Raw genomic sequence first — 25,872 nt, forward strand, 5'->3', positions numbered from 1 at the left:
TGTGTTCCATAACGGTTTAAGACGATATTAAAATTATCGGACGATAATTTTAATCGTCCTAAAACGATTCACATCCCTAGCCCCTAGAGTTCTAATGTTGAGAACGGCCAGGAGAGGCAGGAGGATAATATTTCCTCTGGTGATAAAAGGACCTTCGTGAACTCTGCTGCGTGGATTTTCTGGCAGAAGATGATGGGTCCGAAGTACTGGCCAAAAGATGTTGAAGGGTCTTATGGTGATCTTTCAACTGAGGCACAGCATCCCGCACTTTATCACCAAAAAGGTTCTCGCCAGTACATGGCAGGTCTGCAAGCTTCTCCTGGACCTCCGGCCGGAGATCGGAGGCTTGAAGCCAAGCATCCTGCGAGCACAAATGCCCACTGCCGCCACCCTAGCCAATGTTTTGAACATGTTGTAGCTGGAGCATATTTCGTGTTTGCCAGATTATAAGCCTTGCTGGACAAGTGCCAAGAAGGCATCCTGTTGCTGTTGAGGCAAATGCTCAGATAACTCCTGGACCTCCTTCCAGAGGTTCCGAGAATACTGTATCATGTACAGTTGGTAGGAAGCAATATGGGCAATTAAAATGGTGCCCTGGAATACCTTCCTATCCAATTCATCCAATGCTCTGTGCTCTTGACCCGGAGGGGCTGAGGCATGGGTGCGGGAATGCTTGGCCTTTTTAAGGGCCAATTGAACCACTACTGACTGATGTGGGAGTTGGCGCCTCTCGAATCCAAAGGCGTGTTGAACCCACTAGACCACATCAGCCATCCGGTTAACCTGAGGTACGGATATAGAGTGTTCTCAAATCCTAAGGAGCAATTTGTTAAAGATGTCATGGACTGGAACAGCCACCACCTCCTTGGGAGCATTAACAAATTGGAGCACCTCCAGCATCTTGTGCTTAGCATCCTCTTCCATCAGAAGCCAAAATGGAATGGCCTTTGCTATGGAACGGACAAAGCCTGCAAACATCAGATCCTCAGGCGGAGACCAGCTCCATTCCACTGGAAGGGATGGGCCTGAAGGAAGATCCCCAGAGTCATCTGAGGAAGACTCAGAGGTATCATCTCCCCACAGGTCATCCTTATAAGCAATGAAAATTCTAATAAGAGGAATTGATTTATACTCTGCAGTTTCTGCTAGCTGCATTGTACAAATCAACCCCTTTTCATTACTTATAAGGTCTAAAATTCTTTAATGATATCAATTTTTCAATGGATACCTCTGAATGTGTCCATAACACCACCCCCCTTACCCCAACCCACCTCCCAAAAACTCACCCTGAATCAAAGTGCCCCCTTACAATGGTCCATGTATAGAGTATCAGACTGAGCCTTATAAAGAATTTCCCTCTCTCTCGATCCTGACTCTTATGCCTACTGAGGAGCTATAGCAAAGTGGCGCACATAACATATGCTCACCGGCTGAGGAAAATTAGGAGTTACGCGCATCAGTGCTGGCCCCGCCTATGGAACACCCATTCCCTGCCCCTTTTCCGCCTTTTTCTGGGTGCGCATACATCGATGTATGCGCGCCCTTCCTGGCTATTTAAAATTCACGTAGCTCCCATGCAGCCTACTTACACACGTATGTGGCTGGTTTTGTGCGCGCAAGACTTTTAAAATCTACTTCTTAATGTTTAACATATTTTTGGTACAGTTGGGGCAATTAGTTCGAGATGCTAGGTTTAATACATTTATCTATGCTGATGATGTGCAGATATTGGCACACTAAGCAAAGATGTGGAAGAAGATATTTTGCCCATAAATCTCTGAATCAATTAGCTCAGTGGTTGAAGCATGATAATTTGATCATGAATATTAGCAAAACTGGTTAGGAACAGAAGGCGTTCAAAAAGGATTGAAATTGAATGATGGTGATCCTGATAATGAAAAAATAAGTAGGGATGTGAATCGTTTTTTGACGATTTAAAATATCGTCCGATATTTTTTAAATCGTCAAAAATCATTAAAGAGTGCGATACAATAGAAATTCCCCCGATTTATCATGAAAAATCGTTAATCGGGTTTGTGTCCACTAACGGGAGTTATTTGGGGGGGGGCGGGAAAACCGGCACACCAAAACAACCCCTAAACCCACTCCGACCCTTTAAAACTAATCCCTTACCTTCCCCCCCCCCCCCCAAACCCCCCCAAAATGTTTTAAAATCACCTGGTGGTCCAGGGGAAGCCCCGGGACTGATCGCTCGCTCTCGGGCCGTCGGCTGCCACTAATAAAAATGGCGCCGATGGCCGGATAAAAAAACAAAACCCCACCCCAACCCTTTAAACTGACCCCTTAGCCTCCCCCACCCTCCCGACCCCCCCCCCAAAATGTTTTAAAATTACCTGGTGGTCCAGTGGGGGCGCCGGGAGCGATCTCCCACTCTTGGGCCGTCAGCTGCCACTAATAAAAATGGCGCCGATGGCCCTTTGCCCTTACCATGTGAGAGGGTATCCGTGCCATTGGCCGGCCCCTGTCACATGGTAGGAGCACAGGATGGCCGGCGCCATCCAGTATAATGCAATGTGAATGACCTTTAATATGTCAGTTTAAGTGAACTTATGGAGTGTTATTTTTTAATCTCCCTTGTCAGGTCTACTACAAGGAATGTTATTCTGTGAATCTCCCTATTGGGATAACCATCTAATGTTAAGATATTGACGATTTGACATGGTTTCTATGAAACCTAAACACATGTGAGTGTGTTTTGTTTGTTTTTGTTTTTATTATGTATGTATATTTTGTATATAGGCTAGGCCTTTTAGTGACAGGCGATTAATAAATTTTATTAAATGAAATGAAATGAAAATGAAAGATCTTCAGCAAGGCTGTCATTGAGCCTACATTGGCTCTCAGTGAAGATGTATTGTAAATTTAAAATTTTATTGCTTGCATTTAAGTCCTTGCTTGACCCATGTCCTTCACATTTAAAAGAAAAATTAAAATGGTATGAGGCAGGTATGAATCTGTGCTCAACAAAATTAACTTCCTCGAGCTCCTAAGTATCAAGGCTTCTCGCCTGATGTCATTACAAGACAGGTCATTTACAGTAGGGATTCCTACTCTTTGGAACTCCCTCCCTTTGAATCTGAAGGAAGAAAAGGAAATTTTGAAGTTCCATAAGAACTTAAAAACCTGGCTCATGACTGGCCTTTAGTGATCAGTGATTATATGAAGTTAGTATGGAATCTTCTTTCTTGAAATTCAAAGGAAGAAATGGAAATTCTGAAGTTCCTTAAGAAACTAAGAACTTGGCTCATGACAGTGATGGGCAGTGACTCAGTAGGCAGTGATTGTATTATTATTTTATGATCGATGTATTTTATATGATTGTTTTATTTTGTTGTAAATTGTTTTGGAAAATTTTTATCTGGAAAGTGATTAAAGCTCAGTTGCTTACCTGTAACAGGTGTTCTCCTAGGACAGCAGGATGTTAGTCCTCACAGATGGATGACATCATCAGATGGAGTCCGGCATGGAAAACTTTTGTCAAAGTTTCCAGAAGCTTTGACTGGCACACTGAACATGCCCAGCATGCCACTATCCGCGAGGTCCCCCTTCACTCTCGTAACATAGAAAAAATATGAGCGAAAAAATAAAATAGCAAAACACATGATGACCCAACTCCATTGGGTGGCAGGTGGGTTTCCTGAGGACTAACATCCTGCTGTCCTAGGAGAACACCTGTTACAGGTAAGCAACTGTGCTTTCTCCTAGTACAAGTAGGATGGTAGTCCTCACAAATGGGAGAATACCAAGCTCCAGGCTGCTCCTGGCAACAACTAAGACCAAAGTTACCGATCAAGGTGCCAACGGACACAACAACGGTAGTGCTGTTGGTCAACTGGGGGACAGCCTGATTAAGTAGGAAGAGTTGGGTCTAAACCTGGAAGAGATTGCGGAGGACAGATTGTCTGAAGGCACTGTCTTGTCATCCATCCTTGTGCAAATAGTATTGGGCAGTGAACATGTGCAGAGAACTCCACATCACTGCTCGGCAAATGTTGGCAACGGAGACTGCCCGCAGGTGGGCTACCAACACCGCCATGGCCCTCACAGAGTGAGCTTTGATTCGGCTTCCAAGCTTATGCATTGCAGAAGGCAATGCAGTCCACCAGCCAATCAGATAGAGTGTTTACCCACCGCAACTCCCAGCCTGTTGTTGTAGAAGGATACAAAGAGCTGAGTGGATTGGCTGTAAGCTGTTGTGCATTCCAAATAGAAAGCCAAAGCCCTGTTGCAATCCAAATTATGAAGAGCCCGTTCCCCAGATAGGAATGAGGCCTCAGAAAAAAGGTGGGCAAAACAATGGACTGATTGATGTGAAAGTCAGTCACTCAGTACCTTAGATAAGAACTGGGGTGCGTACACAGGACCACACGATCATGAAAAATCTTTGTGTATGGCAGGCCCATGACCAAGGCCTGAAGCTCACTGACTATATGAGCCGAAGTGATCATCACTAGGAATATAACCTTCCAGGTGAGGAACTTCGGGTTGCAGGAGCTCAGAGGCTCGAAGGGAGGAGACAGGAGCTGTGCTAGGACAATGTAGAGATCCCAGGACAAAACAGGATGCCGAAGAAGGGGCTTCGGCTGAATCAGACCCCTCATAAAGCAACCCATACCGAGATGGGAGTGCCAGTGACACCCCAATGGTACTCACTAATGGCACTGAGATGAACCCTGATTGAGGTGGTCTGAAGCCCAGATTCGGAAAGGTGCAACAAATAGTCCAAAAACTTGGGGAGAGGGCATGAGAATGGATCTAAGCCATGCCCCTCACACCAGGTGGAGAACCTCTTCCATTTTAATCTGTAAGACTTCCTGGTGGAAGGCTTTCTAGAAGCCACCAGCACCTGGTAGACGTCTTCCAAGAGGTGCAGGAGTTGAAGGACTAGGCATTCAACATCCACGCCTTCAAGGCCAATGCCCAGAGGTTCGGATGGTTCAACACACCCTGGTTCTGAGTGATCAAATCAAGCGTGGTCCTCAACCTGATGGGATCCCTGATTGACAGATCCAAAAGAAGAGTGAACCAGACCTGCCGGGGCCAGAAGGGCACCACAAGTATCATGGTCCCCCAGTCCTATTGAAATTTCAAAAAGTCAAATGGAGCGGGAGAGGAGGATGCTCATACAGGAGGCCCTTTCCCCAGTAAAGGGAGAAGGCGACGGAGGCCAGATGATCGTCCTGTGTGAACCGGGAGCAAAAATTGCTCACATTGCAGTTGTATAGGGAGGCAAAAAGGTCTACATCCGGGGTTCCCCACCGGTGGAAAATCCGGGCCGTCACCATCGGATTCAGGGACCACTCGTGTGGCTGAAAAGAGCGGCTTAGATGGTCCACCAGCACATTCATAGTCCCGAAAAGGTACGTCACCTGCAGCAACATCCCCTGCAACAGGGCCAGGGACCAGAGCTGTACTGCCTCCTGACATAGGAGGAACGACCCTCCTTGTTTCTTGATATACCACATTATGACTTGGTTGTCAATCCAAATCAAGACTTCCTTGTGTGACATCCGGTCCTGGAATGCCCAGCGGCTGTAATGAATCGCCCGAAGTTCTAAGAAGTTTATCTGGCAGAGAGCTTCCTGAGCAGTCCAATAAACTTGTGTGTGGAGGCCATCCATATGGGCTCCCTAGCCCTGAGGAGAGGTATTAGTAGTAAGGACTACTTAGAGCAGGGTGCCTTGGAAGGGGATCCCCTGCTCCAAATTGGAGAGACTCTTCTACCAGGATAGAGAGATTTTCAGAGGCAGTGTGATGGAGACACGGGCCTCGAGGTCCTGCCATTGGGACCACAACATCCATTGCACCCTGCGCATGCAAAGGCGGGCAAGCGGAGTAACATGGATTGAGGCCACCATGTGGCTCAACAAGCGAAGCAAAAGCCAGGCACTTACATTCTGACTGCTGCGCACGAAAGTTGCCAATGAAGCAAGGGCAAGGGCCCTATCGTATGGCAAGAACACTTTTGCCTGTCCAGTGTGCAGCCTAGCTTCTATGAAGTACAGCCAGGGAGAAGGGCAAAGGTGAGATTTTGGGTAGTTGATTACAAAACCCAAGGACTGCAGCATCTGCATCGTCAGGGTTAAAGCATCCACTGCCCCCATGCATGAGTCACTTTTGCCCAACCAGTCATCCAGGTATGGGAAGACTTGCACCACACAGCGCCTGAGATCAGCGGCCACCACTGCTAGGCACTTGGTGAAGACACGAGGGGCTGAGGCCAAACTAAAAGGCAGTACGCTTTACTGGTAGTGAGCCTTCCCCACTACAAAGTGCAGATACTTTCTGTGCCCTGGAAAGATGGCAATGTGGGCGTAGGTGTCCTTGAGATCTTTTGAGGAGGGGAATCAGAGTGCCCAGAGAAACCATCTTGAACTTTTCTCTTGCGAGAAATGTGTTCAATGCCCTGAGGTCAAGAATGGGGCATAAACCCCCAGTCCTCTTTGGTATGAGGAAATATCTTGAATAGAACCCCTGGCCCTGCTAAGGGTGAGGAACAGGCTCTACTGCTCCTGCCGTGAGAAAGGCAAATAGTTCTGTCCAAAGTATGACCTGCTGGGCGGATAAACCCCACGATGGACATGGGGGAACGTTCTCTGGAATCCTTCTGAAATTGAGACAGTACCCCTGATGAACTATGGTAAGGATCCATTGGTCCAAAGTGATGGTTCCCCAGTGGTGGGCAAAGTAAAGAAGCCGGCTTCCCACTGGGGGATCCACACCGGAGGTACATCTTGCTGACCATGCTCCTTCACCGCCAGTCAAAAGCCAGTAGTCTGGGCTTGTTGAGGAGCCAGCTGGGGCCTAGGTGCATGCTGTTGACAGGAACGGCCCCTGTGTCTCAGCATCCAGACCCAACAGGTTGTGTGAGTCCGAGAGGCAGGGGGGTAATATTTCCGCTGCTGGTAAAAGGACTTCCTGGAACCTGGCCTGGAAGATTTCCTGGCAGAGGAGGGTGGGTCTGAAGCATTAACAGAGAATTGTTGGAGGGTTTTGTGGTCATCCTTTAACTAAGCTACCGCATCTCTGACCTTATCCCCAAAAAGGTTATCACCCATACATGGGAGGTCAGCCAGCTTCTCCTGTACCTCTCGACTGAGGTTGGATGCCCGAAGCCAGGCCATTCTATGGGCGCCAATGCCCATGGCAGCTACCCGGGCTGCTGTCTCAAAAACATCATAGGTGGACCTAACGTCATGTTTCTCGGCCTCCAGACCCAGCTGGACAATGGCAGAAAACAACTCCTGTTGCTGCTGGGGCAGGCTTTCTGCGAGTTCCTGGACCTGTTTCCACAGGTTTCGGTTGTACTGGGTCATGTACACTTGGTAGGAGGCGATACGGGCGATAAGCATAGCACCCTGAAAAACCTTCCAACCCAAAGCATCCAATTCCCTGTGCTCCCGCCCCGGGGTGGGGGGTGGGGGGCAGAGGCATGGGTGTGAGAGAGCTTGGCCTTTTTGAGAGCAGACTCCACAATCACAGACTGGTGAGGGAGATGCCTCCTCTCAAACCCCAATGCTTGCTGCACCGGATAGGTGGCATCGGCCTTCCTATTCACTGGAGAGATGGAGATCGGGTGTTCCCACATTCGAAGGAAAAGCTCCTTAAAGATGTCATGAATGGGAACAGCCACTATGTCCTTAGGAGCATCGACAAATTGGAGTACCTCCAATATGTTATGTCACACATCCTCCTCCATGAGAAGCTGGAAGGGGATAGCTTCAGCCATGGCCCTAATGAACCCCGCAAAGGAGATGTCCTCCGAGGGGGACCAATGCCTTTCCTGCAGTGGGGAAGGCTCTGAAAGGAGGTCATTTGAGATTTTGGACAAAGACTCTGAAGAGTCGTCTCCCCACAAGTCATAAGGGCCTTCTTCCTCACTGAGGCCATCCCTGTGTGGGTAATGCCTGAGGAAATACCTGGCCTTAGGCTCCGAGGGTCTCAAAGGCACCAAGGGAACCGTGAGAATAGAGGGCTGCAGAAGGCCAGAGGGCCCAGGTAAAGGCTCGGGGAACCGAGGCTTCGGAGCCGCGGCACCAGCCGCATCTTTCTCCTCAGAAGACCCAATGATGGGGATCACTCCTGATGGAGGCATTGGTGGCCAGTTATGTTGGGAGGGAGCCGAGGAGGACATCTAGATATCTAGACTCTAGACTCGAGCAGGGGTGCTAAGATATATAGTGGAGGCTCCAGCACCGGCATAGGGACTGGTGGCAGGAGCGGCTCAGTGCTCCGCAGAGCTCAAAGCACCGCTCTCTGCACCCTGTGGTCCACATCCTCCTGAAAATCTGGTGAGGCCAGGCTCAGGAAGGGGAATGAGGCATCACTGGTGTCGGTGGGGAACACCTGGGACTCCCGGGTTTATCGGAGAATGGGGCTTCCGTACCATGGGATCACTTCGGTGGTGATGTGGCAGTCGCCGGCACTGCACCAGAACTGGAGCCAAGTGTCAATGGCAACTGGATAGTTTAGCAGAGACTAAATTATATACAAGGAGAAGAGGTGCAGCTGCTGTGTTGGATATGTTGATGGCGAGGTGCATTAATTTAAGTCCGGGAAAGCTTGCATAAACAGCCAAGTCTTGAGTCTTTTTCTAAAGGTTAGGAGGCAAGGCTCCTGTCTGAGATCGGGAGGGATGGAGTTCCATAACAGTGGGCCAGCTGTGGAGAGGGCTCGATCTCTTAAGGTAATGTGACTAGTGGTTTTAGTAGGGGGTACATGGAGGGATCCTCTGTATGTGTCTCTGGTAGGTCTTGTGGAATTGTGTAAGCGGAGAGGACATTGTAGGTCAATTGTGGTGTGTTGGATGATTTTGTATATCAAGGATATGGATTTGTAGATGATTCTGAAGTGAATTGGTAACCAATGAAGGTCTTTTAGAATTGGGGAAATATGGTCTCTTTTCCTGGTGTTTGTTAGTAAACGAGCTGCTGTGTTTTGTACCATTTGGAGCGGTTTGGTGTAGTAGGAAGGGAGGCCAAGTAGGATAGCGTAACAGTAATCTAACTTTGAGAAAATAATTGCTTGGAGGATCGTTCTGAAATCTTGGGCGTGGAAGAGAGGTCTTATCCTTTTTAAAACTTGGAGTTTGTGGAAGCAGTCTTTGGTCGTTCTGTTGATGGAGGCTTTGAAGTTCAGCCTGTTGTCAATTATCACTCCTAAATCTCTCACTTGTGTGGTTGGTGGGTTGGTTGGATGAGAAGCGGTGAGATTGCTGTTCTCTGGAGATATGAGTAGTATTTCGGTCTTGGAGGAGTTTAGTACTAGATTTAGGTTATTGAGGAGACGTTTAATTTCTTGGTGGCAGGATTCCCAGTAGTCGAGGGTTTTCGAGTATGAGCCTTTGATGGGGATCAGGATCTGGATATCGTCTGTGTAGAGAAAGTGTTTTAGGTTGAGGTTGGTGAGGAGTTGGCAAAGTGGTAGAAGGTAGATGTTAAAGAGTGTCGGGATAGAGATTAGTATGTTTAAATGAGTATGTTGATTTGTGTGTTTTTATGCTTCAGTGTTTAGGTTGTATTTTGAATTAATGTGATTTTAGGAATTTTATGCTTGCAATTTCCATGGAACAGATTTATTTTTGGAATATATACATGCATAAACAAATAAATAAGTAAAGGGTACTGTAAAAACTGTCTATCTGCTCAGTCATCCAGTCCCTCACCAAAAGAAAATTGCAAAACCACAAAATGGGAACATACAGCTTGACTATAGGATCCATACACTTTTCTTACCTTTACTGATGCAGCTTCAAAAACAGCTAGATTCCCATCTGCTGTCCCCACCAGAACAAAATTCTTCTCTTTGCTGAAATAAATCACCAAAGGACATGCTTTTCAAATACAAAAATTTCTACAAATGTCATTCTCTTTAGGTAATAAACTACATTTTATTAACAGGGAATGTGCACATAGAAATTTTAACAAGGTATAAAAGTAAAACTTTGTTACCACCAGGGCCACTGCAAGAATATTTGGCACTCTAAGCAAAACTTTGGTCAAACACCCATGACCCCTAACTTACCTATTAACAACAGCGCCAGCACAGTGTTCCTTTTGGCAGTATTGGCTTTCCCCCTCTGGGGCTCATACTGGCGGGATTTTGCATTCCAAAAATTTTGACACTCTAGGCGACCGCCTAGTCTGCCTAATGAAAGCACCAGCCCTGGCCCCTGTGACACCATGGATCTCAAACTGTTCTGTTTGGGGCATCAAAATACTATGTGCATGGATCCTGCTTTTTCAATCTTTTACTTCTTCCAAACACCCTTCTGTCCACAGCACTCCAAGGAAAGACTGCCAAGCCCTTAAACAGTAAGTCATTGCCTCATCTGGCTAAAATAAATGACACAGTGAGGTCCATATTCAAAAGAATTTAGCTGGATAATAAGTTAGCCAGTTAGAATTTAGCTGGATTAAGTTAGAGCCGTTCTGGGGGCATAACTGATGGTAGTTGAGTTAGCTGGATAAGTTATCTGGTTAACTCCGGCTAAGTCTGGTTGGGCCAAAGAGCTGGCCTAAAATTAGCAAGATAAAGTGCTATATTCAATAATACGGCTGCACTATTGAATATACCTCCAAAATTAGTCGGGTTAGCTAATCCAGCTAACTTTGCTACCCAGACAGGGACTGAATATGGACCTCGGAATGTCGCTCTTCAAAGGAACGCACATGCAGAAGACCGTCAACCCTCTAACCTCTTCCTGGAATGAGAGCCGCAGTACAAACAGGTGACAGAATCCGACATCTTCTGAAGATGATGCGTAGATTTCATATCTTCGGCATTCACAGCCAGCAGAAGACCTGACTGGGTGCCTGCCAAAACCCAGTTTTCCCTTTCTTCCGGAAGCGACACAAGTGCAAGACACAGGATCCTACTGTAGTGTCTACAACAAGCTAGGAAACAAACAAAATCAGCAAAAGGAAGACAAGCTTTATTCGTTGTATGATGAAGATGTGTAAGACGCACTTATTTTTATTTATATTTCGTCTGTTCTGACACTTCAAAGAAGATTTGTAATTGTACATCAACTTCTCTTAAATTATTTCAAAGAATAAATAGTCGGTACAGAATCCCACTATATAGTATTTATACAAGTGATTTATTGACCGTCATAACATCCTGGGGTCTCTTTGGGCATCTCTGTTCTTTGTTAAGCCGCTATTGGGATCATCTTTAATCATAGGTCATGAATTCACTTGTATTCAAGTCACTTTTTGTTCATTTTTTGTTTTTTACCAATTTTTCTCATTTTTCATTGAAATAAAATTTGCATGCCATTTTTAGAATGAATGAATTAATTCAAAAGTACTTCCCTTCCGGGGAGGGTGCTGCCCTTCCGATGATAACAGAGTACATAAGAACATAAAAACATAAGAAATTGCCATGCTGGGTCAGACCAAGGGTCCATCAAGCCCAGCATACTGTTTCCAACAGAGGCCAAAACCAGGCCACAAGAACCTGGCAATTACCCAAAAACTAAGAAGATCCCATGCTACTGATGCAATTAATAGCAGTGGCTATTCCCTAAGTAAACTTGATTAATAGCAATTAATGGACTTCTCCTCCAAGAATTTATCCAAACCTTTTTTGAACCCAGCTACACTAACTGCACTAACCACATCCTCTAGCAACAAATTCCAGAGCTTTATTGTGCGTTGAGTGAAAAAGAATTTTCTCCGATTAGTCTTAAATTTGTTACTTGCTAACTTCATGGAATGCCCCCTAGTCCTTCTATTATCAATCTCCTGCATGCATTGTACACATGCACTCTCTCGCGCATGCAATCACACACATTCTTTCCACATGCAAGCACAAATATGCTTTTTCTATCCCCCACATGCACACAACATGCTCTCTCTCACACATGCAAACTCACACATGTTCTCTGTCCCACATGCAATCACACACACACGCTTTCTCTTTGACATGCAATCTCATACACATAGGCTCCCAGGCAGATATCTACCCACCCACACTGGCTCACAACATCCACACAGGCTCACACACATATACTCTCAGGGGTTGGGCCTCTTCCTTCAGCTGCCAGTGGGATGGGGTTCTCCTTCTCTCTCTCTCTTTGGCCGCTGTAGAATAATCTTTTGATGCATCTTATGGAAATGTTGATTATGTAAATTTGTAAATTGTTATTATATATTATTTGTTAACACAGTTCCTATATTTTCTCTCTCCCATTACATTTGACTACCTTTGTTCTTCCTGCTACTTGTGCGCTTGCTTTCACCTGGCCCCCATCTTCTCCTTTTTCCAATCCTGCTCCCCTTCCCCCTCCCTGTTATTTGTAATTTCTCCTTCACTTCTACAAAGTTGATTGTAAACCGGCATGATATGTCCTATGAATGCCGGTATATTTAAAAGCATTTAAATAAATAAATAAATAAATAAATAAATAAATAAATAAATCTGTGGCAGCACTGCCACCGATGGCACATATGCCATAGATTGCTGACCCTTGAACCAGAGGGTCACTCTTTTGGCACAATATGTCCTTGCCTTCTCAATTCAATGCATTTTATTAAGGGCAGTGGGCTATATACAGAATATTTCTTTAATATAAATCTTTGATTCTTTTGGCTGTCCACATTTAGGGACTGATTTTCAAAAACATTTATTTTGTAAAACTGGTTTTACCTGTGTAAATGCACTTTACTCGTCTAAGTGTGCTTTTGAAAATTGCTACAATACATGTCATTGAATTGTCCATAGGATTTACCCGTGTAAGTGCACTTTACGTGCGTAATTGGCTTTTGAAAATTGCTACATTTATTTATAGAAGTCCTTTGAAAATTCACCTATTATTTAAATAGGCACGTCATACTAGGATTTGTAAAATATTTAAATTTCTAAAAATCTGCAATATATATATATTTTTTTTTTTATTTTATTTTTTTTTTTTTTACAGTAGTCTCTTTAACTCTTTTGAGATTCCAGGCATTCAGAACTTGTCCCAACTGGTGCCATATGCTTTCCATCATTGCTAGCAGAGGATTTTTCACCATGTTTAATCCCTCTTCCCATTTAGTCCAGTCCTTGTGGTGACCATTCTCTGACTAATAGGCACGAACTTTGGCTCCCTCCGGAATAAAGCATATCTAAAGCCAGCCAGTAGGTGTCACTCATAAAGTGGGCTCTCTTCTGAGGGCTTTGAACACCACCTCTGTAGCATCCCCAACCCTGCTGGCCAAGAAGCAGGAGCATGCTCAAAAAGCAAACCCAGATTTCCCATATGACAGCCAGCAACAGAGCCATTAGACTAGTCTTATGTTTGCATTTTTTCAGGGATTTTCAATCTTTTTTTTAATAAATCTTTTCCTACCAGTTTTTATTTACATTTCTCGACCACCCATCAAACCTTCAAAAGGTCACCCAGGGTGGTGTACAACAGAAGATCAACCCTGTCTAGCCATTTACAACAACATTCTAAATAGCACAAATATAGCTGAAGAGCCTTGAAAAGCCTTGAGCTGCTGTCAATCAGTGACGTGCTCTATAGCAGGTCTAACTTCTGATTAACTTAACTGGATGTTACCCAGGTAGAGAATCCATCAAGCTAGGTTGAGAGAACCTTGCCCAAATCTCATCTTGGAGTGAGTTTCCTCACTCCGAAGGCCATCAAATCTTCACAAGAGACCACTGTTCTGTTCGTAGGTGTCACGTAGAATGTCAAAGTGGCCCCTAACCCCGTACACTCTTACCTAAACCCCACCTCGAGTTACTAGGTGGGCCTACCATAGGGATACAAATACCTACCTATGGGCCATGATATTATGGCCAGGCTCGCTTGCTCGTCACAGCAGCTATCGCGCAGCCTAATGCATTTGAAAGAGGTGTAGTTAAATTGACATTATGGCTGCACGATAGCTCTTCACAGGCAGTCTAACCCAGCCCTCTCTGCCCCTAACTCCTCCTATTTTTGGAATTTGCATCGCAGCATACGATATGGTGCGATCGCATGCGAAAACACCTTATCGCATTTTGAAAAATGACCCCCTAAGTTTGTACCTGAGGCAATGGAGGGTAAAGTGATTTGCCCAAGGTCACAAGGAGTGACAGTGGGACTCAAACCCTGGTCTCCTGGTTTGTGACCCACTAGGCTATTCCTCCTCCCTGATTCATATTCAGGGAATATGGCAGGGGCAGCGATGGTAGAAGGATCACCTTCCATCCTGCCCTGGACTTGAGCATGTCGGCTCCGGCCCCTTCAGATAATTAACTTCTGCAGTTTGAGCCACATGGGTTAGGGGGGTTTTGTTTGGTTTTTTTGAATACTTTCAGAGAAAATCATGCTAGAAATGTCTTTTTGAAACTGGGATGTGACACTGAACCGCATAGAATAGCACCTAACACCAATGTCATTTTTTCATAACTGGTTTCCTGTTAACATCTTCCTCCTTACCCCATACATATAGTTGAGATATGTCTCCCCTTCTTCTTGTTTTGCTCAATGAGATTTCTGCCTACCCTGACTACGGGTAGCTCCACTGAAAGATCTGCATTTTCATTTATTTTTATTTTTTATTTTTTTAATTCTCTCCACCACTGTGCTAGCTTTAGATTTCCCTTTAAGACAAGAAGACCCATTCCCTGTACGTACCCGAATCATTCCAGACCATGGGTTATGCCTCCCTTCCAGCAGGTGGAGACGGAGAAAAGCCTGAAAGGCACCCATAGTTAAGCTGGTGTACATCCTGCATCCCTTCAATATTTCTCTGTCTCCAGCAGATGGAGGTCATGCAAACCCTGCAGTCTTGCCATGTTTCTGGGGTGTAGGCTATCCCTTAAAAGTAACTAAGAGTGAACTAGCTATAAGTTGTGAATCAAGCAAGTTAAAAAAAAAAAGAAGAAGACGACAGAAAAAAGTTCTTCTGCAGAGTTCCCTATCCTCTCAGGGGGTTGTTAGATCCTGTGGGGTCATCCTCTTGGGTGGCAGGTTATTGGAACTGGGGATGGTAACCCCACGGGGCTCCAGACAGATAAGGAGTAGGGGAAGAGATTACTGGTGGTCCAGTCCCTCTCTTACCTTGTGCTGTTCCTGAGCATTGTATGTAAAAAAAAAAATCCCCAAATTTTCTTTTTTGGTCTGCTGCAATCCAGGACCCCTCCCCATCGGAATCACCACGTTTTTGACGAATTTTGCCACGGTTTTCGGGCCATTCCCCCCCCTCCCCAACGATGCCATGGCCATCTGTATGTGTGGCATGTGGAGAACCAGCTGTGCAGTTTTCCAGGGCTGGTGTTTGCTCCTGCTGCCTCCCTGGAGGGGAAGGCAGTTATTTTACAGGGTTTGCAGCAGCAACCAAGCCTCGAGGGGCTTCAAATCGATCTGCTCCAAGGGAGCTTCAGGCTGATCCTTTCTCCCTCAGTGCAGGGATGGCGGCCATCTTAAGCACATTTTCTACAGCTCAGGCAAATGCTTTGGGGGAGGGGGAGCTTCCCCCAGCACTGTCTCTGGTCCCTGCTAATCCTGATGATACTTTAGATCAGGACCAGGATTTTTTGCAGGAGGATCCTTTTTTCCCAGTGGGACAGGATGTGGATTCTGATTCTTTTTCTTTAGATTTTGTCCTCCTTATGCATAAAGCATTTTTGGTTTCCAGGTCTCTGCAAGGTGGTGTTTTGCCTGTGAGACTTGTGCAGGGTCTGCCTCCAAAGGTAGCCAAGTGCACGAATGTGCCCGCGCCTCTACGGGTCACAAAGTTAAAAGGCGCTGTGGCTTCAGGAGGCTCAGCCGCTCCAGTGGTGCTGGGCAGTGCGGCTGCAGTTCCAGGGGCCTCTCCTCCCCCCCCTGAGGGGGGGGGGGGTGGATGATGAGCCAGAGAAACAGACCCCCTTGGATGACAATGACCCTCAGGTGGTATATCTGTTCCACAGATAGGAATTAGAACCTCTCATTCCGGCAGTTCTTTCTGAGCTTGGGGTGGAGCTTTCCCCGCATGCTCCACTGCAGGACTCTGTGGATCCAGTCCTGGCAGGATTCTGAATGCCAACCCAGGCTTTTACCATCATCAGTTGCTGCTTCAGCAGCTGATGACCAGGGAGTGGGATGCTCCGGATGCTGGTTTGCAGGTTGGTCAAGCTATGGATAAGCTTTACCCGCCAGTGGATGAATTCCTGGAACTCCTACGGTCCCCCTAAGGTAGACGCTTCAGTTTCGGCTGTTGTCAAGTGGACTACTATTCCAGTCGCAGGCTCGTCGGCTCTCAAGGACCTTCAGGACTGCAAGCTGGAAGTACTGCTTAAACACATTTTTGAGGTGTCGGCCCTGGCAGCGGTGTGTAGCAGCTATATGCTGCGTGCGAGCCTGCACTGGGTACAGCAATTACTGATGTCCAGAGAAGATCTTCCTCCGTATGAATTGGAGCAGGCACAGCATTTGGAAGCTGCGGTGGCATATGGGGCAGATGCGCTGTATGACCTGCTCCGTTCTTCCTCTCATACCATGTCATCGGCAGTGTCCACAAGACGGCTTTTGTGGCTTCGCAACTGGTCAGTGGATGTTTCATCCAAGGCTCAGCTTGGTGCTATTCCATTTAAAGGTGTTTTTTTTATTTGGAGAGGATTTGGAGCAGTTGATAAAGTCCCTGGGGGAGAACAAAGTTCACAAGTTACCAGACCGAGACCCTCCAGAGAGTTCCCATCATCCCACTCTCTTTTTCAGGGACAGTGGAGTTTTTGGCAGAACAGGCAACAAGCAACTATGCAGTGCCTATCGGTGGCCAGGTATCAAACATGGTCCTCGTCCTTTCGGGGATGCAGAAACACCTGAGAGGGTGGTTCTTCATCCTCTTTTGCCTCCAAGACTACACAATGAGATGGGGCGGGCTCGTCCCTCGATCAGGGGGTTGCCTCTCCCGATTTTATGAGGCATGGGCCAGAATTACTTCTGATCAGTGAGTGCTAAGCATAATAGAACGAAGCTACGCTTTTGAATTTGCTTGGCCTCTCAGAGACTTTTACTTAATATGTCCATGCGTCCACAGGTCAAACGGCAGATTGTTCATCAGACTCTTGAACGTCTTTTGGCTTTGGGAGCGGTAAAGCCGGTCCCTCCAGAACACTGAAGGACAGGAAGGTACTCCCCATTTACTTTGTAGTTCCAAAGCAAATAGGGTCTTTCCGGCCAATTTTGGACCTAAAAAAGGTAAACAAGGCTCTCAAGGTGCCACATTTTCGCATGGAGACTCTGCGTTCAGTCATCGCAGCAGTACATAAGGGAGAATTCCTGGCCTCTCTGGATCTGATGGAGGTATACTTGCACATTCCCATTTGCGAGGATCATCAGAAGTTCCTTCGCTTTATGGTCCTGGGAATGCATTCCAATTCTGCGCTCTGTTGAAATCCCTTGGCTGGGAAATCAGTCATACCAAGAGCAACCTGGTTCCCTCTCAGACATTGGAATTTCTGGGAGTACACTTCGGTCGGGAAAGTATTTCTTCTGACGGATCGAAGGAACAAGCTGATGGGACAAGTTCGTTGCTTGTTGGTTTTCCACTGCCCAAGGCCTGGGACTACCTTCAAGTTCTCGGTTCAATGGCATCAATGCTGGAGGTGGTTCCTTGGGCATTTGCTCATATGAGACCATTACAACGAGCATTACTTTCCTGGTGGATCCCAAGTCAAAGAATTTCCAATTCCCTCTGCCACTTACCGAACATGCCAGGTCCAGTCTTGGTTGGTGGCTTTACCCGCTCAACCTGTCTCAAGAAGTGGATCTGGAAGTCCCACACTGGACAGTGGTGACCACGGATGCCAGCCTCTCTGGCTGGGGAGTGGTCTGCCAGCATCTTTCAGTACAGGGCAGTTGGTCCCCAGAGGAGTCTGGATGGTCAATCAATCACCTGGAGACCAGAGTGGTTCGCTTGGCATTGCAGAACTTTCTTCCCCACTTACGCCATCAGGCGGTTCATGTCCTCTCCAACAATGCAACAACGGTGGCCTATATCAACTGTCAAGGAGGAACCAGAAGTCAAGCAATAGCCGATGAAGCGGAGCTGCTTGTGGCTTGGGCGGAGAGGAATCTAGTGATGTTAGGGGGTCTCAAATCGCCAGGAAGGACAACATACAAGCGGACTTCCTCAGTCGAAGGCGCATAGATCCCGGAGAGTGGGAACTCTCGGATGGAGCAATGGATCTCATTTCTCGCAAATGGGGGACTCCCCACATGGACTTGATGGCAACGTGGAACAATGCCAAAGCCCCTCGCTTCTTCAGTCGCAGGAGGGATCATGGTGCAGTAGGGGGTCGATGTGCTAGTACTTCCCTGGCCAACTTCAGTTCTCCTGTACATGTTTCCTTCTTGGCCTCTGGTGGGCAAGGTGCTTCGCAGGATAGAGGTCCACCCAGGGAGGGTAATCCTAGTGGCTCCCGAGTGGCCCCCATGTCCGTGGTTTGTGGATCTCATCAATCTGACCGTGGATGGCCCACTATGACTCAGGCATCTTCCACAACTTCTCCATCAAGGGCCTATATATTTCAACCAGGCAGCTCGCTTCTGACTATTGAAAGGAGGAGATTGAGGAAGAAGGGCTATTCTGAGGAGGTCATCACTACATTGCTACAAGCCAGGAAAATGCCTGCTTCCCTCTCATACATTAGGGTATGGAGAGTTTTTGAGATGTGGTGTCGTGAGAGAGATATTCTTCCCAGATACTCTATGATTGCTCAGATGTTAAGCTTTTTGCAAAATGGATTAGCCAAGGGCTTGTCCTTTAACTCCCTCCGAGTACAGGTGGCGGCCCTAGGCACTCTGGTTGGTAACTCAGTGGCGTCACATCCAGATGTGGTGCGTTTCCTCAGAGGAGTGAGGCATTTGAAGCCCCCCTGTCTGTCCAGTATGTCCATCATGGAGTCTTAATTTGGTTCTTCGAGTGTTGTGTGATCTGCTGTTTGAACCGCTTAAAGTGGTAATATTGAAGGATCTCACCTTGAAAACGGTGTTTTTGGTGGCTATATGCTCAGCTTGCTGGATATCTGAGTTGCAGGCGCTCTCCTGTAGGGAACCTTTGAGGATCTCTGACTCGGGGGTTTCTCTTCGAACAGTTCTGTCCTGTTTGTCCAAAGTGGTCTCATCTTTTCATTTAAACCAGTAAGTTGAGCTTCCGGCCTTTCCTAATTTGTCAAATGATGTACAACACACATGAGAGCTGCATTGGCTTGATGTTCGGCGTTCCTTGTTGCGTTACCTGGAAGTCACAAATTCTTTCAAACTCTCAGATCATTTGTTTGTCCTATGGAGCGGTCCCAGGAAGGGTCACAAGGCGTCTAAGATGACAATTTCACGATGGTTGAGATAAGCCATTTTGTCTGCATACATTTGTAAAGGAAGACCTGTTCCTGAGGGATTGAAGGCCCATTCTATTCGCTCTAAAGCAGCTTCGTGGGCCGAATGCCAGTTGGTATCGACTCAGGAGATTTGCAGAGCTGCTACTTGGAAGATGCTCCACACTTTGCTCGCCACTACCGCTTGAATGTTCAGGCACCTGGAGATGTTGGCAGTGGCGTACTGCACGCGGGTCTCACAAGGTCCCACATGGTTTAGGGAAGCTTTGGTACATCCCATGGTCTGGACTGATCTGGGTACATACAGGGAAAAGAACACTGGTTCTTACCTGATAATTTTCATTCCTGTAGTACCACGGATCAGTCCAGACGCCCAAAGATTAGGAGTGGGTAATAGGGGGATCTATAAAGTCCACGCATGCATATTCAGGTTATGTTATTGCAACATACTAAGAAAGAAAGCTACAGTTACATGTTTATATGTTCTTAAAGTTCTTGCTTGATTCATTGCTAGTTTTATTCTGCTTTGATACTCTATATTTTTTTATTTATCAAGTTTTATATACCATCATTAAGAAATATTCCATCACAATGGTTTTCAAAATACTTAAAATTCAAAAATAATAAAGAATAAATATATACTGAAGGGATGCAGGAGGTACACCAGCTTAACTATGGGTGCTTTCAAGTTTTTCTCCATCTATACCTGCTGGAACGGAGTCATAACCCATGGTCTGGACTGATCCGTGGTACTACAGGAACGAAAATTATCAGGTAAGAACTAATTTTCTTATGCATCACAGAGTCATCATTCCCCATCTCTGGGTTTTCTCCTTTTTATAATCTGTTTTCCTCTTTATCTATCACAACTTAGCATTTCAGAACAGTCCTCTGGTACAAAGAAAGATCTTTACTATGACTAACAAACTTTTGCTCAAATGCAGCGGCAGCTGCTGCTACTTTTAGAGCTCCAGCAGAAGTGCTGCTCAAGTTGGGAGAATGGGTGTTCGAGGGCATCTTCTTGGCCAGCGGATGCTGCCATAAAGCTGTGCCAGTCTCATCCCTTCCACCTGGGAGCTCAGAGCACAGCTTCTCCAATCGTCCCAAGCCCCATCAACCAGGCCCTTCTGTATGCCACTTCCGGGAGACCCTCTGTACACCTTGATAACTGCACACTGTCAGCAGATACTTCCAAATGCCATTATGAGAAGAAAGCTAATGATACTTTAAAGTGTTTAAGTTTGTGGCGATAAATGAAGCAAAAAAATATATATACAGAACATTCTGCAATGGCTAACGCACAGAAGAAAAAGTTATATAAGGTAAAAAATAAAAAATGTAATCAGATGTACCAGAGAACCTATCAATCAAAAAGCATATTCTTCAACAGCGCCTAAAATCTATTTAGCTTGCCAGAGAGAGGATTAATGCTGTAATGGTTAAACATTTCCCTTCCTGTTATTCTCCTTTACAAGACTGCCCAGCCTCAGCCTTCCTCCTCATACTGAGACTGTTTGATGAACCTTATTCAATGTTTTTTCCCTAGGCACAGAATGGAGAACAGCCCTCTCTCAACAAGGCACCAAGACTCCTAGCCTGATCTTAATTAAAGTAAGATTGTTTGGTGCCCATCCTGCAGTGCCAAGTCTGCCAATCTCTTAATGAAATAACCATATGACATTAAACAAGATCAAAGACGGCCAAAACTGCAGCCCACAAAATCAATATACCAGTTAGCTCTTATGTCACCAGAAGAGCATCCTGTCCACGCGCTCAGCATCCTGTCCTGATGGGTAGTTGAAGATGAAAATGGCTAATACAAACAGAAAAGGACCCTGGATGCTGCCAGTAACTACAGAGGTTGGCATTCAGAAACCCACTCTAGATTGTCAACAGATATAATATCACATGTCAAGGATAGACAAACTTTAGTTTTAACTTGAAGAAACAGTGACCAAGAGTTTCCTTCTTAAATACAGACCCAAAGCTAGTGATGCTGTTTGCAAGGTCACAGCTCATAAAATAATAGTTAAAATCTGATAAATCTGAGCCATAGTGCCTAACAACTCTCTTTCTGAGGCTATGGATATAGCATGAACATTAAAAATGGGTCCCGGTCATTACTAATTCCCTTGCACATCTCACTACCATCCTTTCAGATTTTGCAAGGTTGAACACATTTGCAGGTCCAATTGGTGTCTGCAAGAAATAGCAAACAAACACTGTATAGACTTCTACTGCAAAACATTGTTACAATTAGGGTTGAGGTTTTCATGCACAAAATAGTTAGGTAAATTGACTCTGAGTAGTGAAACTTCTTCTGGGACTCGGGTTCAGTAAAAGAAAACAAAGAATCAATAACATCAAACAGATCCATAAGTCACTATGCCATGGCTTGAAACAATGAAGCTACTACTCAGATTAGTGTAACTGCTGACACAATGCCAGCTTTTTCGAGTGAGTTTAGCACTTGTGAGACGTGCTGGATTGAGGGCTCTGGAATCCAAGGTCCTTCATGTAACCACAGAACAAGTTCAGCAGGGCACAGTACAGGCACTATTTGCTTCTCCAATGTACCTCAATCTTCTAGGTTGCAATAGACCCCAAAAAGGAAGTACCAGTTAGTAAAATCAGCTCTAAGCTTTTTTTTTCTCGGTCTCCATCTGCTGGCAAGGGGTATAACCCACTCAGCTGGACTGGTTTGGCCTCGATAGTTAGAAAAATCTAACTAATTTTGTTAACAAAGGATCATGTCTCGCAACCAATTTTATTCTGGAATGCTGCTAAGGCGGTATTACGGGGCGAAATAATTTCTTATGTTTCCCACAGGCGGAAGGCTTTGGACCGTCGCATTTTGCTGCTAAACTCTCAGGTGACTCAGGCCCGGGCCCACTTATCTCGTTTACGTACGAAGGAAGCACGAGCCTCTTATATGTCTTATCAACATGCACTTAACTCCCTTCTACACCAGCGGGCCAAAAAAAGTTACCTTTATTATCAGTTCAAACTTTACCAACATAGTAACAAGGCGGGGAAAATGCTGTCCAACCTCATCAAATCTTCCAGGTCCAGTAGGTTTATCCCGGCAGTACGTCGGTCCCCCACGGAGGTGGTGCGGGACACGCCCTCTATTCTCCAAAGTTTTCGGGATTATTATTCTTCTCTCTATGCTTCGGGAGGGTGGGACCCAGAGAGTTGTCAAGGGTTTTGCGATGATTTGCCCCTCCCTCGGTTGACGTGGGACCAGAGGGCCTTATTAAATGCCCCCATTTCCGACACGGAGGTGCGTCTTGCCATTCAACACTCTAAGAATTTTAAAGCCCCAGGGCCTGATGGCTTTACCGCGGAATTTTTTAAAGCCTTAGTGGGCCACGTGGCCACGCCGTTGGCTTCTATGTTTTCGGCGCTGGTGGCTCAGGGGTCCTTTCCAGAGCACTCTAACCTAGCACACATCATTTTAATACCCAAGGCCGGTAAGGACTCCCTTCTGCCAGACTCATACCGCCCAATTTCTCTTCTTAATTACGATCACAAGTTGCTGGCTAAGATACTGGCGGATCGGTTGGCGCCTCTGCTGCCTGCGCTGGTTGGCTCCCACCAGGCTGGTTTCGTCCGCCAGCGCTATGCCCTCGCAAACATCCGGAAAATTATGTCAGCAATGTCCATGAGCCAATGGATGTCCCATCCTTACCTGGCTATCAGCTTCGACGCGGAGAAAGCGTTTGACCGGGTGGAGTGGAATTACCTTTTTTTTGTGTTGCGCCGTTTGGGATTTGAGGGTTTCTTTCTTCAAGCTGTCCAGCTCCTTTATTCCGCACCCAGGGCGTGCATCGTTGCTAACGGTGCCCAATCCGAATCCTTTCTGGTAGAACGGGGCACCCGACAGGGCTGTCCTCTCTCGCCCCTGTTATTTCTCCTACAATTGGAACCCTTACTACACGCCATCAATGAAACTCGGGAGATTCGAGGTATTCGTATGGGCTCTGACATTTTTAAATACGTTGCTTTCGCGGATGATTTACTAGTTTTTATTACCAACCCCCATTCTTCATTACCTCCGCTCCTCCGCTTAATTGGGACCTTTGGGACTTTCTCGGGGTTGAAACTTAACGAATCCAAGTCTTCGGTGCTGGCCTATCCGCCGGGCTTGAGGGACTCTTGGCCAACCCCTTTTCCTTTGCAGTGGGCGAGTGATAGCCTTCGATATCTGGGGGTATATCTTCCGGCAGTTCCCGACGCTGTCTATCAGGCTAATATCCCCCGTTTACTTCGTCAAACCCAGGAGACCTTGGCTCGTTGGCGGTCCTTGCCGCTTTTGGTAACGGGGAGGGTTGCGCTATTCAAGATGGTCCTCCTCCCGAAGTGGCTATACCTCTTGCAAAACTTGCCCTTATGGCTCAGACGGCGGGACCTTCCTACCTTGGAAAGCGCGTTGCGTAAATTTTTGTGGTGGGGCGGGAGGGCTCGTCTTCCCTTAAGGTGGTTACAGAATGATTGGAGGGCGGGGGGTCTGGGTGTTCCCGACCTGGCTCGCTATAACTTAGCTTGTAATCTGCGGCTTTTACGTAATTGGCTTTTGGGGACTTCGCACTATGCTTCTCTGTCAGTAGACCACGCTCGTATGTATCCTCGGACCCCCTCTTACGTGGTGCAGGCGGGCTCTGGTCGCCTTCCTTCGTGTCTCACTCAATCCGCACTCCTTAAACCTTTGCGACAGTCTTGGGTACGTCTTACCAAGCTCTTGCGGATCCATCCGATTTGTGCTTATCTCCTACCACTCCGTGGGAATGACGACTTTCCGTCGGGCTCACAATCTGCCCTGTTTAGGGGATGGGAGACCAAGGGCATTACTCACTTGGGCCACTTGTGGACTCCGGAGGGGACTTTCATGCCATTTCCTGATTTTCAGGCCGTCTACCACTTGGGGGCTAGTCAGGTTTTCCCGTACCTGCAGGTGCACCACTACACCCGATCTCTGCCGGAAGCTTCTAAGACCATAACCCAGTTTCAAACGTTGGACAGCATTTTCCATTTTGCCAGTGCTCGTGCCCCCTCCCTTTCCGGTTATCATGGGGCCTTGCGGCGTCGCACGGAGGTGGACGTTGCTTCGTGCCTTGTGGCCCGCTGGAATCGGGATGGGGATTTTTGTTTAACAGTTCGTATTTTACGCACCTGTTTTCGGCGTATCACCAGGATCTCGGCCACCATGTACTTTCGGGAGATGCAATTTAAATTTTTAAGCCGGGCCTACGTGTCTCCCCAGGTGGCCTTTAGGCTGACTATTGCCCCCTCACCTTTGTGCACTCGTTGCCAGGGAGTCGTGGGTACCCTTTCCCACGTTTTTTGGACGTGTCCCACGGTTTATAGATTCTGGCGCAAGGTGATCGCCTATTTGGAAGATCTTCTAGATATAGTGTTACCCGTCTCTCCCATGTGGTTTTTATTTGGCTGCATCTCCCCGATTAGAGTCCGGGATCCTGGTTCGCGCCTGTTTTTACAGAAGGCGAGCCTTGTGGGAAAGAAGTCCATATTGTTGGTTTGGCGCTCCCCGGATGTCCCGTCTTTCTGGGTGTGGAGGAACCAACTGCACTCGTTGATGACGATGGAAAGCATGGCGGCGCGAGGCTCTCCACAGCGACGGCGTCTCTTCTTAAGTGTCTGGACCTTATATCTTCAACAGCTATCTCCCAGGACGCGAAGTCTTGTGCTGAACGATTTATAGGTCACAGGTGTGCACAGACCCGGCGGCTCTCGGTGTTCACCTGGATTGGCCCTTCTCTTTTATCCACTCATCACTGTGACCTGCTAACTGTGGGGGTAGAGGGGAGGGGGGGGGGAGGGGTTGGGAGAAAAAACTGCTGTATCTGTTAAGGCTTGGGGTGGGGGGGGGGGGGATCTGAAACCACCCTCCCCTACCAATGTTGTTCTTTGTTGTTCTGTGCAAACTCAATAAAAATTGTTTAAACACAAAGTAACATTTTCATTGGGAACAGGGCTGAGTCCACCAATCCACTCCAGTGGCTTCTAGGTTCAATCAGATTTCATGCTTGCAGTTTGCTACAATGATTCCTCTGCTATGCACCTACATATAGGATTCTACGGCTCCCACTAGACAGTTCAGAACAAATAAAACTGTCTTCACCATTCCCATGAGCATTTCTGCAACCTGAAGGCCTCAAAGGTGAAAGGACTTGTAAGAAAACTGCCTCCTAGTCTTTTCACAGGTTTCTAGTGGATCAAAGCCTGATGCTCAGATGGCAGGCATAAATTGCACCAGACAATTTAGTTGGATAGTCAGCCCAAAAACGAGGTTGTTAGTTTTGGCCGAATATCCAGCTAAAGATCACCAAATAAAATGATCTGATAATCTTACCTGCCCAGCAGTTTTTTTAAATTTGCCTCCTCAGGGCTTCATAACTTTCAAATATTATCCTCTTTTCTTCCCTCAAAACGTGACTTCTTTTAACTTTTCCCCCACCATGTTCAAAATCCTTCCTTCCTAAGTTCTGCTATGCCTGCCCACAGCTCCTGATCATCTCAATTTCCTCAAAA

The 25,872-nt window shown here is 46.6% G+C and overlaps 1 protein-coding gene across 1 annotated transcript in view; it reads right to left on the bottom strand.

Annotated features, from left to right (window-relative positions):
* Positions 1–807: 807 nt before the first annotated feature.
* Positions 808–25,872, bottom strand: part of LOC115099554 (leucine-rich repeat serine/threonine-protein kinase 2-like) — a 76,109-nt gene continuing 51,044 nt past the window's right edge. The window contains 4 exon segments of the mRNA XM_029617289.1: positions 808–1,089; positions 7,110–7,304; positions 9,723–9,828; positions 10,718–10,916. Of these exon segments, the coding sequence (XP_029473149.1) occupies positions 808–1,089; positions 7,110–7,304; positions 9,723–9,828; positions 10,718–10,916 (782 nt within the window).

The sequence above is a fragment of the Rhinatrema bivittatum genome, chromosome 9 (genome assembly GCF_901001135.1).
Source record: "Rhinatrema bivittatum chromosome 9, aRhiBiv1.1, whole genome shotgun sequence".
In the NCBI taxonomy this organism is placed as follows: Eukaryota; Metazoa; Chordata; class Amphibia; order Gymnophiona; family Rhinatrematidae; genus Rhinatrema; species Rhinatrema bivittatum.